The following is a 23,092-nucleotide window of genomic DNA, read 5'->3' on the forward strand; positions in this document are numbered from 1 at the left end:
TGAAGGACTTAATATATATTTATTTCTAATATCCAGTGGTCAAATAGTTTCTTTTTCTCACGGATTTCCGCAGAAATCTTATCTGAAACGATTAAACATGGTCTGACACATTTCCTGTAAAATCACATCTAATTGATTCAATTGTTTCAGCGTGCAAAAGATGAGAAAGACAAACATGATGTTGAAACCACCGCCCAGAGACGCTGAGGACCATTAACTCCAGTGCGCCTGTCGTGACGCGCGCCACCACTGGGGGCGCAGTTCCTCCACGCTGCCCCTGCTCCCCCCTACTCGTCCCCTTGCAGACTGAGAAAGTTTTCCATGCTGGGATGGAGGTGATTACCCACCGCTAGCTGTGGGAAGAGGGCTGAGCCTTTCAAGCTGCTGGGGGAACTTGAAGAGAGCAGGGGGAGGAGGAGGAGGAGGAGGAGAGGAAGGATTGATATAACAAGAGCGTCTGTCTCTGCGCAATCCTCACTCACTCCAAGTGTTTGAACCCAGAGCGAAACAGGGGAGCGGGCTTTCCATTCATCTGCAGCGCTGAGCAACTTTTCATCTTTGAGTCTGTGGCGCGAGTCCGTTCACTTTATCACACTCACTTATTGACGTTATCTAGATTTTTCTTCACAGCTGAAAGACGAGACAACGAAGACGCACCAGCACATCTGCTGCTTCCACGAGTCCTCCGAGTTGGGAAGTTTGTTTTCCCGCACACTTGCGTGACATTTGCTTTAAGGACTCGAGAGCCTGTCAGAGTTCCTCCAGCTCCACCGCGTGGTGCGGGAGTTTTCAGCTGATCCGGGGAGTTCTCCAATGCAAAAGTACATGTATGAGAAAGCTATGGCCCAAGAGACAAGGAACGGTGGAACCTCTACGTTAAATAACAACAACGGCGTTGACAACAGCAAGAAGAAGCTGTTGATAGCGCTCGACATCTTCTGCCTTCTTCTTGGTAAGTTTATGAATAAGTTTAGTCCTTATTTTATTCTGTGTTACACAGTGAATCGTGTGTTTTTATTGCACATGATCTGGTTGAGGACTACATGCAGAAGTGGCAGACACCTGCACACTATACAAAGGTTTAACAACAAATAAATAATTTCAAATTTTGGCTGACAAAAGACTTATCTTTGTAAAACGTAAGTGTTATCTGTGACCACAACACAACTGATCCTGCAGCATGTCCTTATCAACCAGTTCCACGCACCAGCCCGTGCTGGAGGCGCGGAACCAAACATTACAAACACACAGGGTTTAAGATCCACTTTACAACATGATATCTCACAATGAAACAACCCAGACATGACAAGTGTACTGTCACATTCACAGGATGAATACCTGCTGTATAGTTGATTGTTTACTACATCGATACAAGAAAACCCTTGACGTTTTGTCAGTTGACTAATTAATCACCTTTTTCATATATATTGATGATTTCAAAATCCACGGAGCATCACTGGGTTTGTAGCTGCAGCATTAATGTTGTAACCTGCCCTTTTTACTGCCCTTGAAATAGCCTGTGACACCACCCTGTGCCCCTATACCCTCCCTCATCTGACCCTAACCCTCCAGAGGTGCCATTCCAGCTAGATATGTCAATACATACAGTAGAGATGCAACTTGGCTGAAGTGAAAATCGAAGCGCAATTAAGGCATTGATTCCTAACTGATGCTGCTGATGCAGTGGTGATGCCAGGGGGCCTTTGCTGCTCCTATCTGCTCAAACCGACAACTTGTTAGTGCTGTTTTGTTACTTGTTATTCTGCGAGCGTCCCGTCCAGATGCATTGTGCTGTGTTTGTGTGTGTGTGTGTTGCTTTGATAACTGGTTTGTTTTTTGGCCGCTGTCACTCCAGGCCGGTCCTTTCCAGCTCCAGCGGCCCCCCTTTCTCTGCCTCTCTCTTTTCAATCCCTCTGTCTCCCCCTTCTCTCTTTTAGAAAAGGATTATGGGAGTTGCGCTTTAACTTCTACACATTCTCTCCCAGAACTCTGCAAATCCCTGGCCAGCTGCCCCCTGATCGCTCCACTTCAAATTACTTTCTCTCTCTCTCCAGCTCCCTCTCCCCAGCCTCTTTCTCCCTCTCCGTCCGGGGGAATGCATGGAATAATTGCTTAAGCATGTGTTGTGGAAGGGGAATGCCTCTCCAGTATAACAGGGAGAGATGGAGAAGCAGGACCCGTGGCTGACCTGGCATTAGAGGAGCAGGTGGGAGCTGCATCAACAGCTCTATATAGAGAAACTGAAGCATCAAGGATAGTAAGGGGATATGTGACGCTGCCACACAGGAGCAGGAGTTTACTAGCCGGGATGTTACAAATGGTGCAGATCAGCTCCACATCTCTCTAGTGCTGTGTAACAGAAGCTCATCTGCCTCATCTACAAAGTTTTCCAGTGGGTTTATATTGGTTCGCTCATTAAAGAGCCTCAGACAGAGAAACACTGTTTCATCATATAAATGTCAATGAGCTTTGATCGCATGTGGAGTGAATTTCCTGCACAAACCAACTTCCTCCGCTGGTAAAAGCTCTCAACAGTCGGCTCCTCTTCGCCACGGAACGACACACACATGTCACAGATATTCACAATGCATGTAAGCGCACGCATACACACAGACCCAACTGGTCGCATGGATTCTCCTTTGTCATGCTAAACACTATCTGGCTGCCCCATTGATGATTGGTTGGCCCACTTTAGTGGTTTTGGGGAGGGGTCACATGTGGGGGTTTTAGTGGATGGAGGGACAAAGGGGGGTTAAAGGGACAGGGAGAAAGACCAGGAGAAAGCAGGGGGTTATTTGGGGGTGCTGAATGAGGAACAAGGAATGCGGGCGTGTAGATCTTTGTCCTGTGTGTGTGTGTGTATCCGTCAGTAGTGTACACTGTGCAGCTTGTTAATGCATTAACATCTTATTACCTTTAATAAGGTCCGCTCTGCCAGCTGGTGCTGCACACACACATTTTTGATCACCTTTGTATCAGTTGTCAGTCTGGCAGTCCGGCAGCCATACACCCTCAGGCTCAACTAATGATTGCTTTTTCATAAAGGACATCTGAGGCCATCTATTATCACACACACACACGGACACACTCAAGTGCGCAATCTAAAAAAAGTGATCCTTTCTAATGTTGCTTATGGTAATTTAAGCGAATAATGTATACAGCCAGCTGGATCTGAATGGTGATGAATAAGTGATATGAACACACGCATGCACTCTCACCTAGCACTCAACTGCTGGGACCAGAGTTCGAGTGTACGATGCTGGCAGCTGAGCACAAGCATCATCTTCTGATTTCACGTTGGCTCGGGTTCCACTCTTGCTGAGTAGCAGAGTTGATTTAGCGCTGCTATAAGCAGCACACGCACAACCACCATACACTCCCTATAAATACACAAACTTCACCGCAGACTGCGGAATATCATTCTTCTCTCCTTCACCGTCTCGTTTGGGCTCGTGAACATGGCTACACGCTGTCTGAAAGCCAGCTATCATGCACCTTAAAGTGGATGTTTATTGTGAAAACACTTTTTGAACAGTCACCCACTAGAGCTCTTAGGAAACCGTACCTCCAAAAGTAGCCTCACTTAAACCCTGATTATGTTTTACACAATGCTGTGGAGATTAGGCATCACGTATTTACTTGTGTGCATAACATCAGTTTCTGTGCGGGTCATATTTTGGGATGCTTTCTTGAATATAAACATGGTTTGTGCTGAACTGGCTCCACTGACTTTGGGTCATGTAGGTTCATTTTTGAAGGACCAGTGTGTTGGATTTAGTGATTGCTAATAAGTGAATACTACCTTTCCCAAGCATGTAGGTGAGACTACAGTGGCCAGAATAATGTGAAAGCTCCTCCCTAGAGCCTGTGTTTTGTTTGTACGTTCTTGGCTACTGTAGAATGGCAATGCAACATAGCAGATTCTGTTGAAGAGATAGATATAGGATTAAATTACTTTTTCCAAGGCAATGAAAACACAATAGTATCAGTTAATTGTACACTAATGAAAGCATAATCATGAACATAATACTTAATTTCTGCCACTAGATCCCCCTAAACCCAACACACTGGACCTTTAAAAGCACTACAAGGTCTCTCTGTCCACTGGTGACCAGCCACTCATATCTATCTGTTCTGATCTGTGATACAGTCAGGTGCTCAGTGACGTGATTTCCCACATGCGATAGACGGGAAGATTGTTATTAGCCCCAGAGAGGAGCGTGACCTTTTGGTCCAGGGGGGAATCAGCATCATAACCAGCCCTGGAGCTTTTACCCTATATGTCTCTATACCCAACTCTTGCCTCCCCATTAGCTGCTATAGCATTACAGCCTTCAGTCACACAGCCGCTCATTAAAGCTGGAGGGTTAAACCTCTACCTCAGCCACTTCAATCCTGAGTCGCTCTACAAATATTTTCCAGAATTTCTCAAATTCTTCATCTGGCTGCACCACCGTGGTCAAAGACCCTTGATGTGACAAATGGTGCAATTTTAGGAGTAAGTGAACCAGGGGGCATGGAGTGTGTGTGTGTGTAGTGTGGTGCTCAGGAAAGGGTGGGAAACGGAAAGGTAGTGTCGGTCGGAGGTAGGTGTGGTTGTGAAATTAAATCCTGTCTATTTTTTTTCTCTCCAGTCCATTTCCATTCTCCCCCCCCCTTCCTTCCCTCCTTGCTCCTTCTCCACTTGAGCAGGTCTTTCCTCCTCTTAACTGGTTCTGCACTAATGGAGAGAAATGGCTTGGGATAGCACTGGTGGCAAAAGACTTCAACATTTTAAAGTTAGTTCATTGTATGTGGGGTTTTAGCAAAAGTGGAGTATAACATACTCAAGGAATCACACCACTTTTCAGTGGACTGTAAAAGTACTTCCAAGGACCTCATCTTTTTAACAACAGCAGATAAGAGGTTTTTGCCAAGTGTCTAGTCATAACCTGTAATCAAACAGTAAGCGGGAGCCCCTCACACACAAACCCAAACACAGGCTTCTACCCAAAGCCGGTGACCTTAATCTAAGGGCAAATATATCCAGACATTCTGCATGAGTCTGTCTGTGCAGAGGCAGGAGCTGGTATGAGAAGAATCAAAGTGCTCTAGACTCCTGGCTATATATATATAAAGAGAGGAAAGAAGAAGGATGTAGGTAAAAAGTAGTTTATTTCCCCCATGAAATCTGCCATGTCCAGCATCGTTCTTAACCGCCCTACTGAGACTTGTTAAGTTTTATGTCACAGAGGTACCACGTGCTTCTACTGTAGAGAAATATTGAAGGTGTTTGTGTTTTCTTTGTCCCACTGTTGTTGCTCCTTGTCAGTCTATTCTTCTGTTTGGCAGATCAGGTCAAAGGTCAGGCAGAAAATAGACTCATATAGGACAAGTGCCTCTAGTTCTCTTTGTATGACATTTCCTGCACTCGCACAGAGCCGAGGGCTCGATGCGGACATTCAATAGACATGAGCAGAGGAATAAGTAACATCTATCTCAATTGATATCAACAATTGATATGTGTATGGTATTTACAATGTGATTGCATGACTGTGTGTGTATATGTATGCATGTCTTTGTGCAGTCTGTGGCTGCAGGGGTTGGTCTGTAGTGGGTGGTGGTGTGTGTTTATGTTGCGGCTGCAGGACAAGGCGAGGTTGGGGCTCCTTAGAAGGTGAGGAGCGTCCTCTGGCAGCGCAGAATCCTTCTATTATGTAATAAGATATAAATCAGCAGATGTTCATGACAACACTCGTGACTACAGGGCTACTAGTCCCTCAAGAATGGCTGTAACTCTAAGTGTACATTATTGTGTAGATGTATACTTAAACTATACTGGTCAGGCTCTGGGTGTGTGTGGCATTTCCAGCCCATCATTGTGACATGTGGCTGGTTCATGCTGGTGGAGTTAAATGACAAAGCCCGAGGGTTTGTGTGCGCGCAGGGTTGTGATTAAAGTTGTGTAGGTGTGAGCGTGTGCATGTGTGTGCGTCCTGTGGGGTTTTTACGAGGCAGAGGGAGTGCCCAGAGCTGTCGTTAGATGGACTCTGTGGCCTGAAGGGTGAAATAGTCTATGGATGTCTGCAATGTGTGTGTGGTGGGGTAGCATGTGCAAGGCATCTGTGGCTTGATTTGTGTGTGTGTGTGTGCACGTGCCAGTGTGCCCCATGTGGTTCCCCTGGGTAGGCGGAAGGTTTCAGGTTGACTAATGTGACAGTGTCTCTTTATGCTGGAACCAGACACACTCATCTCTTTGAACTATTTCTTTCACTGTCTCCATCCTGGCAAACAATTAAATTAAAGTTAAACAGTCAAACGGCAGCTTGTCGTTTATTCTGCGACAACAATAGTGTAATAAAGCCTCCATGTCTCCTGTCTCCCTTCAACTTCTATGATTATAACCCTCACAGATAAACACCCTCAACCTGCTCATTTAGATCATCTTAGATTACTGGGCAGGAACCTTCCATAAATGTTTGTTGGTAGTATTTAAGCGTGTGTGTTGTAAATGAATATTTTGTGTAAATCTATGTGCAGGCAGCAAACTCATTCGTAAACATCTAATTGTCCGTCACACCCATGATAATAAGAACTTTTCTGCTTCTTGCACTGTCGTCTCAGTTTCTTTATCCTTGTCTTTGTGGGACCTGGAGACTCCTTAAACCAGCAATCGTGTTAGTAATGATAATACGAGCTCTTTAATGTAAATGAGAGCAGAGGCAGCAGATGATCTTATACAGCTCTGCTTCATCAGGGCCAACAGACTGAGAGCTGCAGCCCTCATTACATCTCTCCGTTACACCACACTGTCCTCGCCGGGGCCTCCCCGCTGTTACACAGGCCCCTCTGTCTGTCACTTTCTCTTACTACATTGGCCACAACAATCCCCTGTGTTTGCTGTTGTGTGTGTGTGTGTGTGTGTGTGTGTGTGTGTGTGTGTGTGTGTGTGTGTGTGTGTGTGTGTGTGTGTGTCCATAGATGGGGGGTTGGGGGTCAGAGAGATTTCACTGTTCCACTGAGAACAATACCCTTTTTGATGCATCTCAGCGCTCTTTGTTTCGTTAACGAGGACCAATAGGCCGGTGGGCAGACAGACAGAAGGAGGATGGAATGGAGGGGAGGGAAAAATTGAATGAGATAGAGATGAGAGAGAGAGAGAGAGAGAGAGAGAGAGAGAGAGAGAGAGAGAGAGAGAGAGAGAGAGACTCCTCACTCTGCACTCAAGTCCTGCTTGATTATCTGTCAGTGGTTTATGGCTGTTGCTGCTTCGAGCTGTATTGTTGACTGGATTGTGGACCGTGGAGCTTATCTGCTCAGCTGGGGCTGGCACTGTGTAGTAATCAGCTCAGCATCATTATTGGCGCAGGCCTTATCTGTGCCGCAGCCACTGAGTCCTATCCTGTTTACATACAGAGAAGAGCCTCAGCTGACGAGGCTCCCTGCGACACTAGAGAACATCATGCAGTGCGTTCACACTGTTGCTCCAATTTAACACCTATTGTCTCCAGATAATCACCGTCCACAGTGTGTGCAGGAGTGAGGAGAATATTAAAGGGAGGTATTGCAAGAAAAAGGAGGAGGGTAGTGAGTGAAGATTAGGAGAGCATTATCCAGACAGAGGCATCACGTTTCAAAGACTCCACAGTCCTCCTCTCCACAGCCTGGCTTTTGTCCCATAGGGTAATAATGCCATTATGGCAACAACAGAGAAACGCCCAGCCGGCTACCCAACCAACCAGCCAAATAGCTCCATGTGGCCCCTGGGCACTGCTCAAGTTTCCCTCCATTGGAGCAGCTGTGTGTTCGTCCTCCTCTTTCAACTGTCAGTGCGGCCAATCATCGTCTTGTTGAGTTGTAACAGACTTTTTTAATATTACATTAAAAACATCCCCTCGCCTCCTCTACGTGCTAAAGTAGACCACAGCTGATTTACCACAGAACAGTGTTGGATCCAACATCACTCCAAATGTTGCTTAGAAAGGAAACAGCTACGCAGGGCTGGCAGCATCACTTCAGAGGCTGCCCTCGCAGGTGCCTGCTGGTAAAAGTCCCCCAGAGAGTGTCCCGACAGATGCCTGTGTGTAAAAGGCATTTATTCCTGTGAATAAAATCTCTCTGAGTAAGCACATGCTTCAGCCAGCGGCCCCCCAGTCGCTGTAGCATTCACACAGAAGGGGAAAAAAGGACAGGGATTCAGTCTGTACACCACTCTGCTGACCTCAGCCACTCCTGGGTGTGTGTGTGTGTGTGTGTGTGTGTATGTCTGTCTGCCTGTGTTTGTGTATTTGTGAGACACATCAGCAGCTTGTGGAAACAAAGAACTGATATCTGGAGCCACACATCTGTACCAGTGTACACATGTATGTGTCCGTCCACATGCTCATAAATGTATGTTTCCTAAACAGTGATTATGCATACTTATAAAATCTGGGTTTTTTTTATTGGGCTGAGTTTGTTTGGATTGCGAGAGCATTTTTAAAGCTCTCCGTGGTCGACAACTTAGGGAAAATGTTTGAGAAAGACTTTGCTGTAGTTGCCAGTTGAACCACAGTAATCCACTTTAACACCCACATAGCCACACACACACAGGCACACACACACAAATATATAATCAGCAGTGTAACAGTGACCGTTGTGCCCTGCTCTTGTGTTCTACAGTTTAATCCTAGAGCTGTGTCACATCCCTGACCTCTGACCCTTGGCCCTGTAGCTACTTCCAGGGTCTGTCATGAACCTCAGCTAACCTCTGCACTCTATTTCCAAATGTCTGGAAGGCCACACATATTCATGCTGCTGGCTTTTGTGACCCAAAGATATAGTTAAGTGTGTGGGATTACAGCGCGGTGTAGTGTTGGATATGTGACAAATGTAATCACATGCAAGGCGGCTGCTTGGTAGGCTGTATTTTAAACCCCAGAGGTCACAGCACTCCTTTAGTTGCAAGCTGGGTGTGTGCCATTTATAAATGTTAAGATATATATTTATTTAAATTTAAACTGGGGCTGACGATGAAATTACAAGCTCATTTAAAGGAGTTACTATTGATGTAATTAATTAAGATGCAGCCTACAGACATATACCATATATTAATGATAATAGTAATAACTTTATTTGTATAGCACTTTTCAATACATGTAACAAAGTGCTTTACAACTAACAATATGAAACTTACAAACATTAAGTAAAGTCACACACTTGTCAAATAACCACAACACACGATATATCCTTGTTGTTAGTGATGTAGGCCACTTTAGAGAGTCCATGAACACATATTGTGTTGCAGGGTGTGTGTAGATGTGGAGATCGGAATGATAGAAGTATGAGAAGCGTCCTCAAAAGACTGAGATGGGCCGGCCCAAAATAGACAAGAGTATGTAATGGATCTGTTCACATTATCCATTTGTCTGTGTCATAACAACACACACATATATATATATATCAGGTTGTTGTCACGGTGTGTGGCGGTGTCTGTTCCTTTTGGTGAAATGTTATGTAAAGGGATTAAAAGGATTGATAACATTTTGATATTTTGATATTTGACTTGGTACTACACCACAAGTCAAGCTGCAGCTAACTATATTTATATTAGACAAATAAACTGCAGGCATAGTGTTGTAATGTGTAGTAGATTTCAATATAATTGTTATTGTAATACTCAATTGATTTTTATAGTTTATAAGATGTTTAAAAATAGAGGAAACTGCCCATCTTAATTTTCTTGGATTCGATGTTTTAGATCTGTTTCCATTCCAAACCCCAAAGAAATTTTACTTACAACTTTATAAAACTGACAAAAGAAGCACATTTGTACAAGTGGAAAACAAAGTGTTCAGGTTTTTCAGCACTGATCAGAAAAATAACACAAATTTATTACAATTTTCTCTAAACCAATAACTTTTCAAATAATAATAATTAGTATTTTATACATATGTTTTATTTCATATGTCTTTCAACATACCCACGGCCACTTTACAAAGTTAGAAAATGTATAAATAATCTAGTCATTATTAATTAGAATTAATAAACTATGTCCATTCTCTGTGCTTTGGATCTGTTTGAGTTGGTATCGAAAAGCATACCTAAGCTTAGCAGCTAATTCCTAAACAGCTATTTGATCTGTTGCAGTGAGAGAAATGAGAGAAGATAGGACAGACTTTGATTGGCCCGTCTACGGAGTCACGACCCCCTCCGCCTCTAACCCTCCTCTGAATCGCCCTCTGTCTCTGTCGCACTGCTTCTCAGGACGGGTCACATGGTGTGTTTGAGAGACAGGAGGAGGAAATCCTCCATTAGAGTCCACCACAATGCCTCTTCCTCTGGCCGGCTCCGCCTCCCATTCACCTCTCACACTGAGCACTGACACTCCGGCTCAATCACTATAATCACGATATCATTCTAATTCTGCCGATGAAAGCCATTAAAGCCCATTAAAATGTCAATAGAGTTGTGAGAGTCATGAGAGCGGGAAGCTTTCCACTCTCGTCTCAGCAGACATGCAGGTGCTGCTCTGCAGGGAAATTAGTGCCATGTCAAGGGGAATTAACCTTTTTACGCAGAGCTTTAGCTGGAATAAGAATAGCTATTGTTTCCTGCTCTGGCCGGTACAGTCCGTCTTAAGATGAGGGAAAATAATAGAACGTTGCTGATCCTCACTCCTCGGGGCCAAGGAACTTTGGACTGCATACTAATGACCACGATGTCAAAAAGACCAAAATGTTAATCCTGACAAATTCCAACAGTATAATGCATTTTTTTCCCCTTATGTCCGTAGGATATGTAAAAATAAGATTTAGTCCTGTTAGTGCTGCTAATCTAACTGCTCACTTGCTATGCAGTACCAAATTTAACTACAAAGCCAATCAAATGGGTGGCAGTTGGATAATCTCTCTCACGTAAACGAATGCGTTTATACGCACAGACATACTGTGCATAGCAATGTTACATACCTAAACGTAGAGCGCGCCAACAGATGCACACACTCCATGTATAATCACACGTGGACATACTTTAGTGCAGTGATTTCGCACAGGCAGCAGAGCATGAACAGGTGAGTGGATTTACAGCTGGAAAATAAGTACAACACACGCAAGTCCGCACACTGACGCACGCACACACACAAAGGCCTTGCCATGACCTCTGCACATGAACACTGATTCATCCAGTCAAAGAAATGCCTCTCTCCCCCCCCCTCTCTCTCTCTCTCTGACCCGTGGTAAGTAGTCTTTAGTGGTCTGCAGCGGTTCTCCTTGCAGCCTGAAAGAGAGAAGTGCATGACAGGATCTGATAAGACAAATAGAATTGTTCCCTAACTCGCCAAGCCACCCACTTTGGATGTGCTTTTTTTCTACCTCCTACGCTTGCCATACTTTCAAAACCTTTTTTCTCTTCCACTTTTCTCACCCTTGATGTGTTTTTAGGCTCCAGTTATTCTCAGACGCCTGCTTGTGCTGTTTAAAAGCAGCTCAGTGGCTTGATACCTATTAGGGCTCATTGGCCGTAAAAGTACAGAACATTACTCTATCCAGTTAGGCAAAAACTAGCCTCTGTGTCAGGGTTAAGGCCTTTGCAGAGGCCTCCCCCCCCCCATGATCTCATGTTGTGTCCATCACATTTACACGCCAACTTTGATATTGTCCATCAATGAAGTTTTTGGAACAAGTTCGATTTGCTGCATTGTTTCACAGCTGTCAAAGACTTCCCGAGAGTGGTTGGAGCTGGTAGGCCTCACAGAAATTAGATTTCTTCTTTTTAATATGCGGTCTCAGTGCTGTTACAAATCAAACTGGACCACTGACATCCTGAAATAGACTTGGAAGCTTTATTTCGCAGCTCCTTGATCGGAATGTTGAAACTCTCCTTCTCAGGATTGGATTGAACCCAGTGTTTTCTTGTGAGAAGACCACAAAATAATCTTCACTATTTTCAGAACAAATAGAATAACAACACGCATAGGACTCTGTGCGTGGGGATTTTTATTGAATGACGGACTTGGTGTGCATTGACCTTTAGAGTTAAGGCAATGCAGTTTGCTCTGAATCCTTGTTTTAGTAAGGATTGGAGATTCACTGGCATCCCTGCATGTTACTGACTTCCCCGACAGACCTTGTAAAATAGTTGTTTTTTAATTCACTGGCCTTTTCCAACTGCCCAGCCCATCGCTTTCTTCCTCTCCCCTTTCTGTTCTTATCTGTCCCTCCTCTGACACTCCCCCACCTCTCTCTTCCTCTGTCTCAGGGTCAGCGGGCCCTGTGAAGGTCACACTCTCTTTATGCCACCGCCATAAAACAGGTCATATTTCTTAACACGTCTGTTTGCAGATGCGGCTCTGATGGGCTGCAGTAGTCGTGCTGGAGTGGGTTTTATTTTGCTCTGAGAGTTTCACGGACTGTCTGTGGTATGAGGAGAATGCCCACATACCAGGCTGTTTTCAGGGGGATGGCATTGGTGAGTGGGGGGAAGCACAAAACAGCTTGGTATCTAAAAGCTGGACAGTGTGTGGACAAGGGTGTATTCAGTAATTCTCAATAGATAGTGTTGAGATGCTCAAATTGCTTGCTCTCACTTTCACTTTTTATTCATTCAGATGGTGAACTGTTGAGTTTCCTGTGGCGTTCCCTGATTGGTTTAGCCTTTAAGCAGTGGTTTGCATGTGTGTGTTTGTCTGTGTGTGCATGTTTCCCATGTCTGTTAAGCCAATGACCTCCTTTCACTTCTGCTCATTAGCATATGAATCCCCCCACCCCGACCCACAAGTAGGCCAGAGAGGAGGAATGTAGAAAGAGAGGGAAAGAGAAGGAGGACAAAATAGAAAAGGAGATTTAAGATTTCAGACTGGCGTGAGAAAGCGTGTTTGAAAAAGTGTTTTTCACCCAGCTGAGTGTTTACCCGACAGAACTCAGCTAGTGCATTAACTTAATGAGGTTTCTCACTTTTAGGTATCAAACTGTAGCCAAGTTCAGAGGGGCGTTAAGCTAAAAGACTCACAAGAACAGGAAACGCACCAGAATCCATCCATCTGAAGTCGTGTCTGAAGTCGACCGTCCTGCCCTGGCTCAAAGCCCCTAAGCTTACCCTGCGTGTTGTGTGGATAGTGCTCCTCAGACACCACCACAGCCTGACCCAGCCCTGTGTGGGCCCTCCAGCAGCCTGTCGAGCCCTGGCTCTGCACCCTGTTTGTGCAGGTGTCTGCCTCGGTGACCATACCATCTGCTGCCCTTTGCTAACCACTGGAGAAAGAAGCAGAGGGGAGGGAGTTGGTTAGCAACAGTTGGAATCATCAGAAATACAGAAAAATGCCAATATTTGGGGCTTTTCCGCTATTTAACCAAGAAAAAAAGTGTGGCAAGAGGATTCTCGAGACTGAGGCTACATCCATGGAGTTTGTTCAGTCGCCACAGACATGGATTCCTTATTCATGCTCGCTTGACGGTTGAATTAGAAAGTTTTCCTAAACTTAAAAATTCTCAATTATATTCTCAATGATTTTCCAAAGCGCTTCGCATGCAGGAGACAAATTTGATAATGATAGTTTTCTGTGGTCACAAACCACCACGACCACTGAAATGAAAGTAAAAAAGGTTATATATCAGTATATCTATAATGGCATGAGGGTCCACTCAAGTGGGAGTAGATGCTAAGGAGCTACGAGTGCTTGCTTAAGTGAGTTTTGAGTTTTTTCTAAAGAATGTAGTTTATGCGACCAGCGAGTGTTGTGTTTTTCATAACAGCAGAGTAACACAATCTCCCTCTCCCATCACTGGTTAGACGACAGCTGTGGTTCTCAGCCGCATTAGGAGCATTCATGTGTAGGTCTCTGACTTTGACCCAAACGGCAAATATCCCTGTGATGTAAGCCAACCACACAAACCACATGTGGAAATATATTCTGTGCAGTCTGACTTTGAATGCATATGTTGGTGTGTCTGCGTGTGGGTCTTCATGATACCTACAGTACATGTCTTGAGCTCATTCTATTTATGAGCTATGGTCATATACACACACACGCCATACATGCTCTCACGAAAAATGTTCCAGAGTTGGGTGGGCTTAGTGTAGTCTCCCTCGGCACTGACACATTTTTAAAGCCCTCAAGAAAAACGTTGACAATCGCGGCCAGAGTTTACACGTCTGTGTGTTTGAAGATATGTATTTTCCATTTGTCACAACAAAACCTGGTTGTGTAAGAACATCAGCAAACGATTGAATCAATATGAACAAGTCAATATCTATTACTGCTCTCAACTCTTTGTCCAGTTTGTTGTTGAGGTGTTTGGACAAAGTTCTTACATGTCATCATCTTCCTCACGCTAAAGGGGTTTGGTATTTTGGGATATATGCTTATTTGCTTTCTTGTCAATAGTTAGATAAGAAGTCTGTAAAGCTGCTCTGTCACGTGCACTGCAACCCTGAACTTTACTAGACACATACATCGAGGAGCTGTATGTAAACACAAATATCCCTATCACTTGATCCGAAAGAAAAAAATGGACTTTACCCTGCAAGCTCTCTAGTACAAAGTCAACATTAACCAATTAAGCTGGCCATTGTCAGAGAAAAAGATTTTAATTATCTTATCTGGAATGGCACTCTCTTCCCTTGTAATCCGTCACACTAAACTCCTCACAATGTGTTGACCTTGTCCCTAGGTTGCTGTGTATCATTTGTCTCCAGTAATGGACCTGTAGGCCTAAATGTCAGTGTGTATTTGCTCTGCCAGGAGGGAGGAGGCCCTCATGTTAAAGATTCTCAATTGTCAATAGCCTGGTGTCAGACCGTCAACAAGGACAGCAGGAGAGAGTTTGCTGAGTCAACAGCATCACACACACACGCAAACACACACAGACACGGACACACACATACCTGGGAATTTTTGTATATGTTTGCTTTAATGTGATATTTCTTTCCTCAGATTACAGGTAAGTGGAGTTAGTAATATGTACTGTATGTAAGTGTGTGTGGGCTCATCAATCCATCCATGTGTGTGTGTGTAGCTATGCTGCCGAGCCTGGTTCTGCACCGCAACTCGGTTCGACCCTACCAGAGGGGTCTGTACTGCAGTGACTCCAGCCTGAATTACCCCTACAAGAACAGCACTGTTTCCTCCTCAGTGCTTACCGCTGTTGGGTTGACACTGCCCGTGGTGTCCGTAAGTCCCCCCCCCCCACGCACACAGGGAGCGTCGGCCATGGGGAACAGTGGACGCAGAAACAGGGAGGGCCAGGGTTTCATGGCAGTGGCGGTGAAGGAGTGACAACACAGCTGGAGCATTAATAAAGCTAGTAAAGTTGATATAGTATGATTTTTATGTCATAGTTTGATCCAACTTTAAAGAGTCACTCCTTTGCTCTAGGCTGCTCCTACATGACGCCCTTAAGCCCCACCCACTTCTGCAGTATCCCATGTTCCCCTGGTGCCAGCATGCTCCTTGTGCTTCCCCTGTTCTCTCCTGTTTATGTCTGTGTCACTGACCTGGTGCTTTTATGCTTTCTTTCTTCCCCCCCCCACCTCTTCCTCTCTTTCTTTCTCTCTCTCCGCTCCCCTCTTTCTTTGTGTCTTTTGTAGCTAGCCTGCCTTTCCTGATCATTGAGACTAGCACCATAAAGCCGTACCATCGCGGGTTTTACTGTTCGGACGAGTCCATCCGCTACCCCCGAAAAGAGGGAGACACCATTAGTGATGCTGTTCTTTGTGGTGTTGGCATTCTTATTGCCATCTTCTCTGTAAGTCAACCTTCACACCTCCCTTTGTTTGCTGATTTTACTCCAATTTAAACCCACTTCTTTTGTTTTAAACTTTTGGATAGCTCAAATCCAAACACCCCAGTCTCTTGCTGTGAATGTGCTCTATGTGCTCCTCCATTCTATAATGTTCTCTGACTTACTCATACTTTATTCTTCAGTAACTCCTGAGTCATCCGGGCCATTTGTAATGGCCTGTTTTTTATTACTTCACTAAGCGAGTCAGTAGCAGTGAAACCCCCTCCTCCCCAAGCAGTATTGGGAAATATGTGTTTGTGCGTACGGTTGCTGACGCATGCACGTGTAAGACCAAAGAGGTTTTATGAGCCCCTGGTCCATTCTCATACCTCCCACTCTTACCCCTGCCCCCGGACTCTGTGCCCCTCTGCCCTGAGCATTACTCTGGGTGAACGTGTCAGTGCTCTCTCCCATGCTGATGGCCGGAGGTGTCTCACCAGTTAGCCACAGCACGAAGCCGTCATTCCCTTGACTTGACGCTTGCTCCAGAGAGGGAATGGCTCAAATATTTTGCCAAGGAGATTAGCGGGGGTCAGTGGAAACATGTTATAATGACATTTGGTGGGGTGTGTGTCAATAAGTGCCACGTGGTCAGGCCAGATGATCTTTACAGCCCCCAGAGCCTCTGTGGCACAGCCCCCTCGTAATTTCCCAGACCGAGACATCGCTTCACCGCCATCTCCACACCATCAGCATGGTGGGCACACACACACACACACACACACACACACACACACACACACACACACACACACACACACACACACACACACACACACACACACACACACGCAAACACTAGCACACACTGTACCAGCTCAGCTCTTCTGCTTATTGGAACCAGGAGACGGCTTGTGTTAGTTAGTTCCCTCACATGTTCACGTGTGGGCAAAGCTGGCGTGTCTTATACAGCTGTGTTCCATTAGCGGCGTCTACTGCCATGCAGACACCATTCCTTTAAATCACACACACACGCTCACTCATGCAAGCACATGCACGCACACACACACGTATATATGTGCACATGTACATGCACTGGCAGTAGATTCCAGTTGGGCCGCTTGTTTATCTCCACTACAAGGGAAATCCCACTCCTCAGTTCATCCATGTCCGAAAAAGCCATGTTTCCATTGTGAGAGCAACTGTGAGATAGTGTCCTGTAAGTGTACACACTGATGATCCTAGTTTGGTTTGATTTAAATGAGCAAAGCCAGTATAATGGAGGGTCCTCTTTATGGCAATATGGTGGGACATCTGTTTAAAAGGGGCTTATGTCAAAGTGTCTACAGTCCACACAGGAAGATAAGGAAGGGAGGGAGGAGAGGTTCGAGTGCAAATACTGACAAAACAAATAAACCTCACTGGCCTTTATCAGCCTCATGTGGTTCTAATCTTCTGCTTAGATCAGAACAATTCATTGACAATAGCTCACACACACAAACTAACATCCCACCATGTTTGTTTCTTCTGGCTGTGAGCCTGCAAGCTGACCACCCAATAAGCAGGATCGGTGTGTTTATCAAGCCTAACAATACACACAAGATACATGTGAATATATGCAGTAAACAGAAAGTTTCTGAATATGAAGTGTGGGAAACACCAAACTTTCATATGTGCATACGACGTTAGTGCTGTTCCCGTTCACAGTACTGTCCACTGGCTCAGAGATGGGCAGGTCAATATTTTCCTGTGAGATTGGGTGAGAAGTCAGACTGAAGACTGAAGCCTTGTGTGGACAGAGGAAGGAAAAGGAGTTGTGGTTAGCGGTGGAAAGCCGCCAGTCTGTCAGTCACATACCCCATGTGGTAGAGATATGATTGACACCTCCCTGCCTGGAGCGTTGGATTGGCATAAGCCCCGTCCGTATAGATGAGGTCTTTTCATGGGGCCCAACACTACTTAAAACCACCTGGAATACCAGAGGAGTCAGCGTTAGTCCACTCGACTTAAGCCCCATTCCTCTGATGTGAATACTCCTCATATCAAAGTCTAATCCATCATGATTTAGATATTGACCCAAACCATTGTTTTTCATTTTTCCCCTTTGCTCCTTATTATCCCTCATATTCCACAATAAAACCCATCATATCATCGAGCAGAGCATCACCTCCCTCAGTAACCTCACATCACATCCTCACTGCCTGACGGAAAGGCAGGCCACGCTCATCCTATATGTCTGTCTGTCTCATTCCTTCTGTCTCTCATGTCTCATCTCTGTGGTTTCCATTCTTCTCCATCTCCATCTGACTTCAGCCTGGCATTAAATCAGATTTCCTGCATGATACTCACTTAGACTTAGTTACTTTTGTACTGCATGGTTACCTGCATCTATAAGCACGTAAGATTCAACAGCATCAGCTAGATTTTTCATCTTACATTTGTGATCTGTGTTTATTTCTAAAAACAAATCTTCTCTCGTAGATTGTGATTGGGGAATGCTACAGGATTCACCAGCTACATGAGGGAACCAAGTCTTTCATCGGGAATCCCTACGTTGCCGCTCTCTATAAACAGGTGAGTCCGGACATTTTCCTTAAATATTTCAGAGGGGCTTTATGTGAGAACGCGAATGTTCAATGTTGTCAGTTGCCCTGGACATTCTCTGTAACTTCTTCTGCCAGCACCCTAGTAAAATGTCTAATCGAGCCCATGTGAGAATAAAGCAGGAAAATATGCGGAGAATTCACAGCGAGCAAGTGGGTGTGTTGATGATGTTTCTAACAAGCACTGAGTGCGAAATTGGAAGAATACAAATATCTCAGGAGGAAAAAGAGGTGTCATACACGCAGAGGAATATTCAAGAGCTTTAGGTGAAAAAGGCCGGTGTTGATGTGCTGCAAACAAAAACCCAGACGCCCCCCCCTCACCTGAACGCATCAGATCCAGAAAATATCCTGCTGGATTCTCCATGTGTGAAAGACAAACCACGGAATATGTCCAAACCAAATTTTCCAGACATTTTACAGAGCTCATGTCTGACATTGGCTAAAGTAAAGGGGACAGGGCTTAGCTAAAGGTCCTTTAAAGACATCTACACTGATCTTATGTAATCATATGAATGTGTGTTGTCTTGCAGATGGGCGTGTTTCTCTTCGGTTGTGCGGTCAGCCAGTCATTCACAGACATCGCCAAGGTGTCGGTGGGTCGCATGAGACCCCACTTCATAAATGTGTGCAGGCCGGACTTCTCCACCATCAACTGTTCACTGGGATACATCACCAACTACACCTGCACTGGTGACGCGAGTGATGTTCAGGAGGCCAGGTTTGGACCAACACCAACACATCTGCCACACCTAAGAAAAGATAAACTACATGGTTTGAAAAAACTGACCAAAGATCATCTTTCTCTCCTCAGGAAATCCTTCTTCTCAGGACATGCCTCTTTCTCAATGTTCACCATGCTCTACCTGGCTGTAAGTAACCATCAAACCCTCTCACACTCACTTCAACACAAACACAGTTTCATGCAAGCACACACGCTGAGAGCCACACAAACAATGGTTTACAGATTGCAGAGGGAGTCATGGAAAGAAGGCTGGTCTCTAATTTGGGGAATCACTGCCTGAAGAATAAACAAAACATTGTTCCTATTCACTTTATTTGCACCTCCTCCTCCTCCTCCTCTGCTCTTTCTCCTCTCTCAGTTTATGAAGAGTTCTATTCTCCTTTCTCACTCCTCGGAGAGATGGATGAATGCATTCCACCTGTTTTCTTCAGAGCAGCTGCACGTTCACTTCCTGTCCTCTCCTATTCCCTCCATCTCTCACTCCACCTGTTGAGGGTGTCTGGTGGGGCTTAGCGCCCTAGAGGCATTTCATGCTTCAAACGCTTTATTATACACGCACACACACACACACACACACACACACACACACACACACACACACACACACACACACACACACACACACACACACACACACACACACACCATTGCCAGCTCATAGCTCCCAAGCCTCCACCTCTCCCTCCTCCTCAGTTCCCACACCATAAGTTTCCACCTCACTTTGCATGCTCCACTCAGGCCCTGTTTATACCTGCCATTAACTTGTGTCTCCACATGCGTCTCGACCACTTGTAAGTTATCACATCGCTGCTCTATATTTAAATCAACATATAAATTTATTCTTTTTGCAAATACCAGATGTTTATTTTCATTGAATGAACATCACATTCTTAGTTTGTTAGAAATTAAGGTCAAGCAGTAGAAAACACAACAATGCACACTAGGTCTATTCCATGATGTGTTCCAGACAAACCAACTGACCCAAGATATCTTTATGGGCTTTTGTCTTGGGTTCGGCTGACCCAGGTTTGGTTTTGAGGTGTTATTGGTTCTCACACAGTGAAAGTCCTATTATAGTACATTGTTATGCAGTGAGAGTTTGCTGTGGGTATTTCCCAGCCTCTGCTTGAACCTACAGCTGTACTCTGGTCAGACCAGGGAAACGAGATGAATAAAAAGCAGGGGAAAAAGCAGAGAGGGAACAGAGATGTGCTGCATCCAGACCACAGTGACACACACACACACACACTAGTCAGAGAACAGTGTTCCAGCTGCGGCAAGCTCCGGACCATAGCCAGAGGAGGTTGGTGCAAACACGAGGAGCGAGGGAGCTGCAGTTTGAAGTTGATGTTTTGGAATACTGAACCAGCCTGACACAAAGTGCCACTGGCCACAGTGGCAGCATTCCTAGTGGAAAAGGGATTTTGCGGCTTGTTTTGTTTTTACCAGCTGGAAAACGTCATGTGATGTAATGTTTTTACTCACGGATCCTCCCTCCACACTTACAACTTTTTCTTGTGTTTCTACTCGTGTCCCCCTGGTGTTACAAACATCCAAAATCTAAATTAAAATCAAAAAGAAAACATGAAGATGGATAAACTCTGCTACTTTATTTTCTAGCTGTGGATGTATCACCAATGAAAATAAATGCAAAGATTGTATGTAGGCTTCCAGATGATCAGCCGTGGTGGAAGAAGAACTCAAACATTTTGCTTAAGTAAAGGACAAATAAACAGACAAAAATCAAGTGAAAGTAAAGGTTCCACGATAACTTTTCTACTTTTCTAAGTAAGTAAGTACTTTATTTCAAATATATATTAAGTATTAAAAGTAAAAGTAACTTGCAGAGTGTAGCCGTTTCCCTAATGCAACAGTCTCGGCTTGCTCTGAATCCATTTCAGGAGTTTCTGCAGGAGGCTGGGTCTAATGTTACCTGCCCACTTAGATTGGATCAGTAAACCAATTCCCCTCTTGTTATTGATTACGTTTAAAGATATTAAAAGCAATATGAACACATTAAGTAAGTACAGTAAAGTACAGATACATAAAACATGTTTGTATGTAGAGTAATGAGGTAAATGTACTTAAAGTGGCAAATGTAGCATCTTCATTTATGTAAAATCAGATTATGGAATCAATGATTTTGACCTTTTGTTTCTTTATTAGATACCTTGAACCTAAACATCGCATCAACAGTTCTGGTAAAATAAACAGGTTCTCAAGACGTTTGATTTGTCCTCAATAAAACCACAGGCTCTTCCACAAGCATAGACACATATTGATCTTTTCCTTCTTCCCCTCAACCCGGCCTGTGTCGTCTGCTCCCTTGTTGCTCGCCAAATTTCCAAAGCTCCCATTTTCATAGTGTGGCTGTCACCTTGTCCTCCTTCCCACAGCTCCCACTCTTCAGCTAATTGTCCCTCTGTGATATGGAATCACTTTGTGTCCTGCGGAGCATGTCCGATCACCATGCGTGCCCCTGATGTGGTTTGAGCTGAGAGTCAACAGTCGTCAGAGATGACCTGAGACATCTCCTCTTTGCTCTAATGGGCACACAACATGACATACTAGACAAGAGTTGTGATGTTATTGTGGTTGCTCCTCTGCAGAGCCTGATATCACTGAGACATGTTGGATTTATAAAAACCAACATGTTTATGATATAAATGCTTGTAACCACAGCTATGCCTTTTTCTCACAGCATGGCGTGAACCGGAGCAGTTCTCGCTTTGTTGTGTTTGTGCGACTTGTCTTTCATTTAACACTGAGAGAGCAAGAGAGAGAGACAGAGAGAGGAGATCACACTGAAATGAGTTGGATTCCTTCAGAAACCACCAGACTTTGTGTCGTCTCGTCTTCCTCTGTCGTGGGAAATCTACTGGGACTCCTTTTGTTGTTGGGTTTTATTGTTGTTTCCCTCAGATCTAACTTTAAGACACATAGCAAATTTTGTGGGAAGATGGCTCAGGTCAGAAAAGGCAGATCTGTGTGGGAGTGAAACAGGAGCCGTTGAACTTCCCTCTCAATTTCTTACTGTGACTTTTCCGCTGCTGAATCAGGGTCGGACAGGTTATCTGAGTTTACAGTTTGATAGGGTCTATCAAACTTGTTTAGACTAAGTTCAAGAGCTAATTTTCACTTTTGCATCGTCCATCAAAGCTTTCCTCTAAATTGAGAGGTTTAGGATGTTGCGTTCGTGGTTGCAGGACGTCAGACGTCAAAGCACTTATCAGGAGTCCTTACCCACTACCTGAGAACCAGTGCAAAGGAAGCCTGAAGCCTAAACATCCCTGCTAGGGAGGAGCGAGCACGACTGGAAGGGATGGGAGGGAATACTTCCTTTGGTTCCGTAAGGAAAAGAACAATGATGGAGTGTCGTAGAGGAAGTGTGAGGGAGGTTTACGCCAATACCTATGCCAGCTTGTATAGTGAACGGGTGGTTTACTGGGAGGCACTGTGGCTGTGTGTAGGTATTGTTAGCCTAGCTGATTAAAAGACACAAGTCTGAAGGTTTGGGCTGGTTAGACCTTGACAGAGGGCTGGCACTCCCAGGCTCTCTTTCTCTGTGTGTGAGAGACAGGAAGTGTATGAGTGGTACAGAAACACAGGATGTCTGGGAAACCTGGACTGACCTCACCACTCTGCGTGGTTAAAAAAAGAGAGACTGCATGTATGTGCACTTGTACCACAGTGACTTACAGTGGCCTTGGACTTTGTTGTTCCTGTTTTACTTCTCCTCAGTCTCCAATCTGACATAGGAAACATTTTTTTGCTGCAGGCAGAGCAGGGGGTGCATCCGCGATATCCTCTATTTCCTCTAATAGAGGGTAGAGAGTTCATCCCAACAGTGTTGAAACATGCATTGCAGATTACATGTATATACATGTGCGTATGTGTGTGTGCATGTATGTGTGTATGTGTAATCCAGTGGCTCTCTGTGGTGGTGCTGTTTTTACAGCTGGGATGTTGAACCTTGAATCAGTCATGTCCGGGTCTCAGGCACTCGAGTGTGTGTCTGTTTGTGGAAGAGATGTGTTTCACTGTGGGTCTGTCATGCCTGCCCAATT

The 23,092-nt window shown here is 44.8% G+C and overlaps 1 protein-coding gene across 2 annotated transcripts in view; it reads left to right on the forward strand.

Moving 5' to 3' along the window:
- Positions 1 to 296: 296 nt before the first annotated feature.
- plpp3 (phospholipid phosphatase 3) overlaps positions 297 to 23,092 on the forward strand; it is a 31,283-nt gene continuing 8,487 nt past the window's right edge. Inside the window, exons 1-5 of one of the 2 annotated variants that reach the window (XM_035175917.2) lie at positions 297 to 952; positions 14,973 to 15,127; positions 18,159 to 18,251; positions 18,814 to 19,001; positions 19,095 to 19,152. In XM_035175917.2, coding sequence (XP_035031808.1) covers positions 814 to 952; positions 14,973 to 15,127; positions 18,159 to 18,251; positions 18,814 to 19,001; positions 19,095 to 19,152 — 633 coding nt within the window. In that variant the 5' untranslated portion in view covers positions 297 to 813. Of the gene's footprint in view, positions 953 to 14,972; positions 15,128 to 15,543; positions 15,702 to 18,158; positions 18,252 to 18,813; positions 19,002 to 19,094; positions 19,153 to 23,092 lie in introns of both variants that reach the window. The other variant, XM_035175916.2, reaches the window with a different exon arrangement.

This window comes from Hippoglossus stenolepis, chromosome 14, assembly GCF_022539355.2.
Source record: "Hippoglossus stenolepis isolate QCI-W04-F060 chromosome 14, HSTE1.2, whole genome shotgun sequence".
NCBI lineage: Eukaryota > Metazoa > Chordata > Actinopteri > Pleuronectiformes > Pleuronectidae > Hippoglossus > Hippoglossus stenolepis.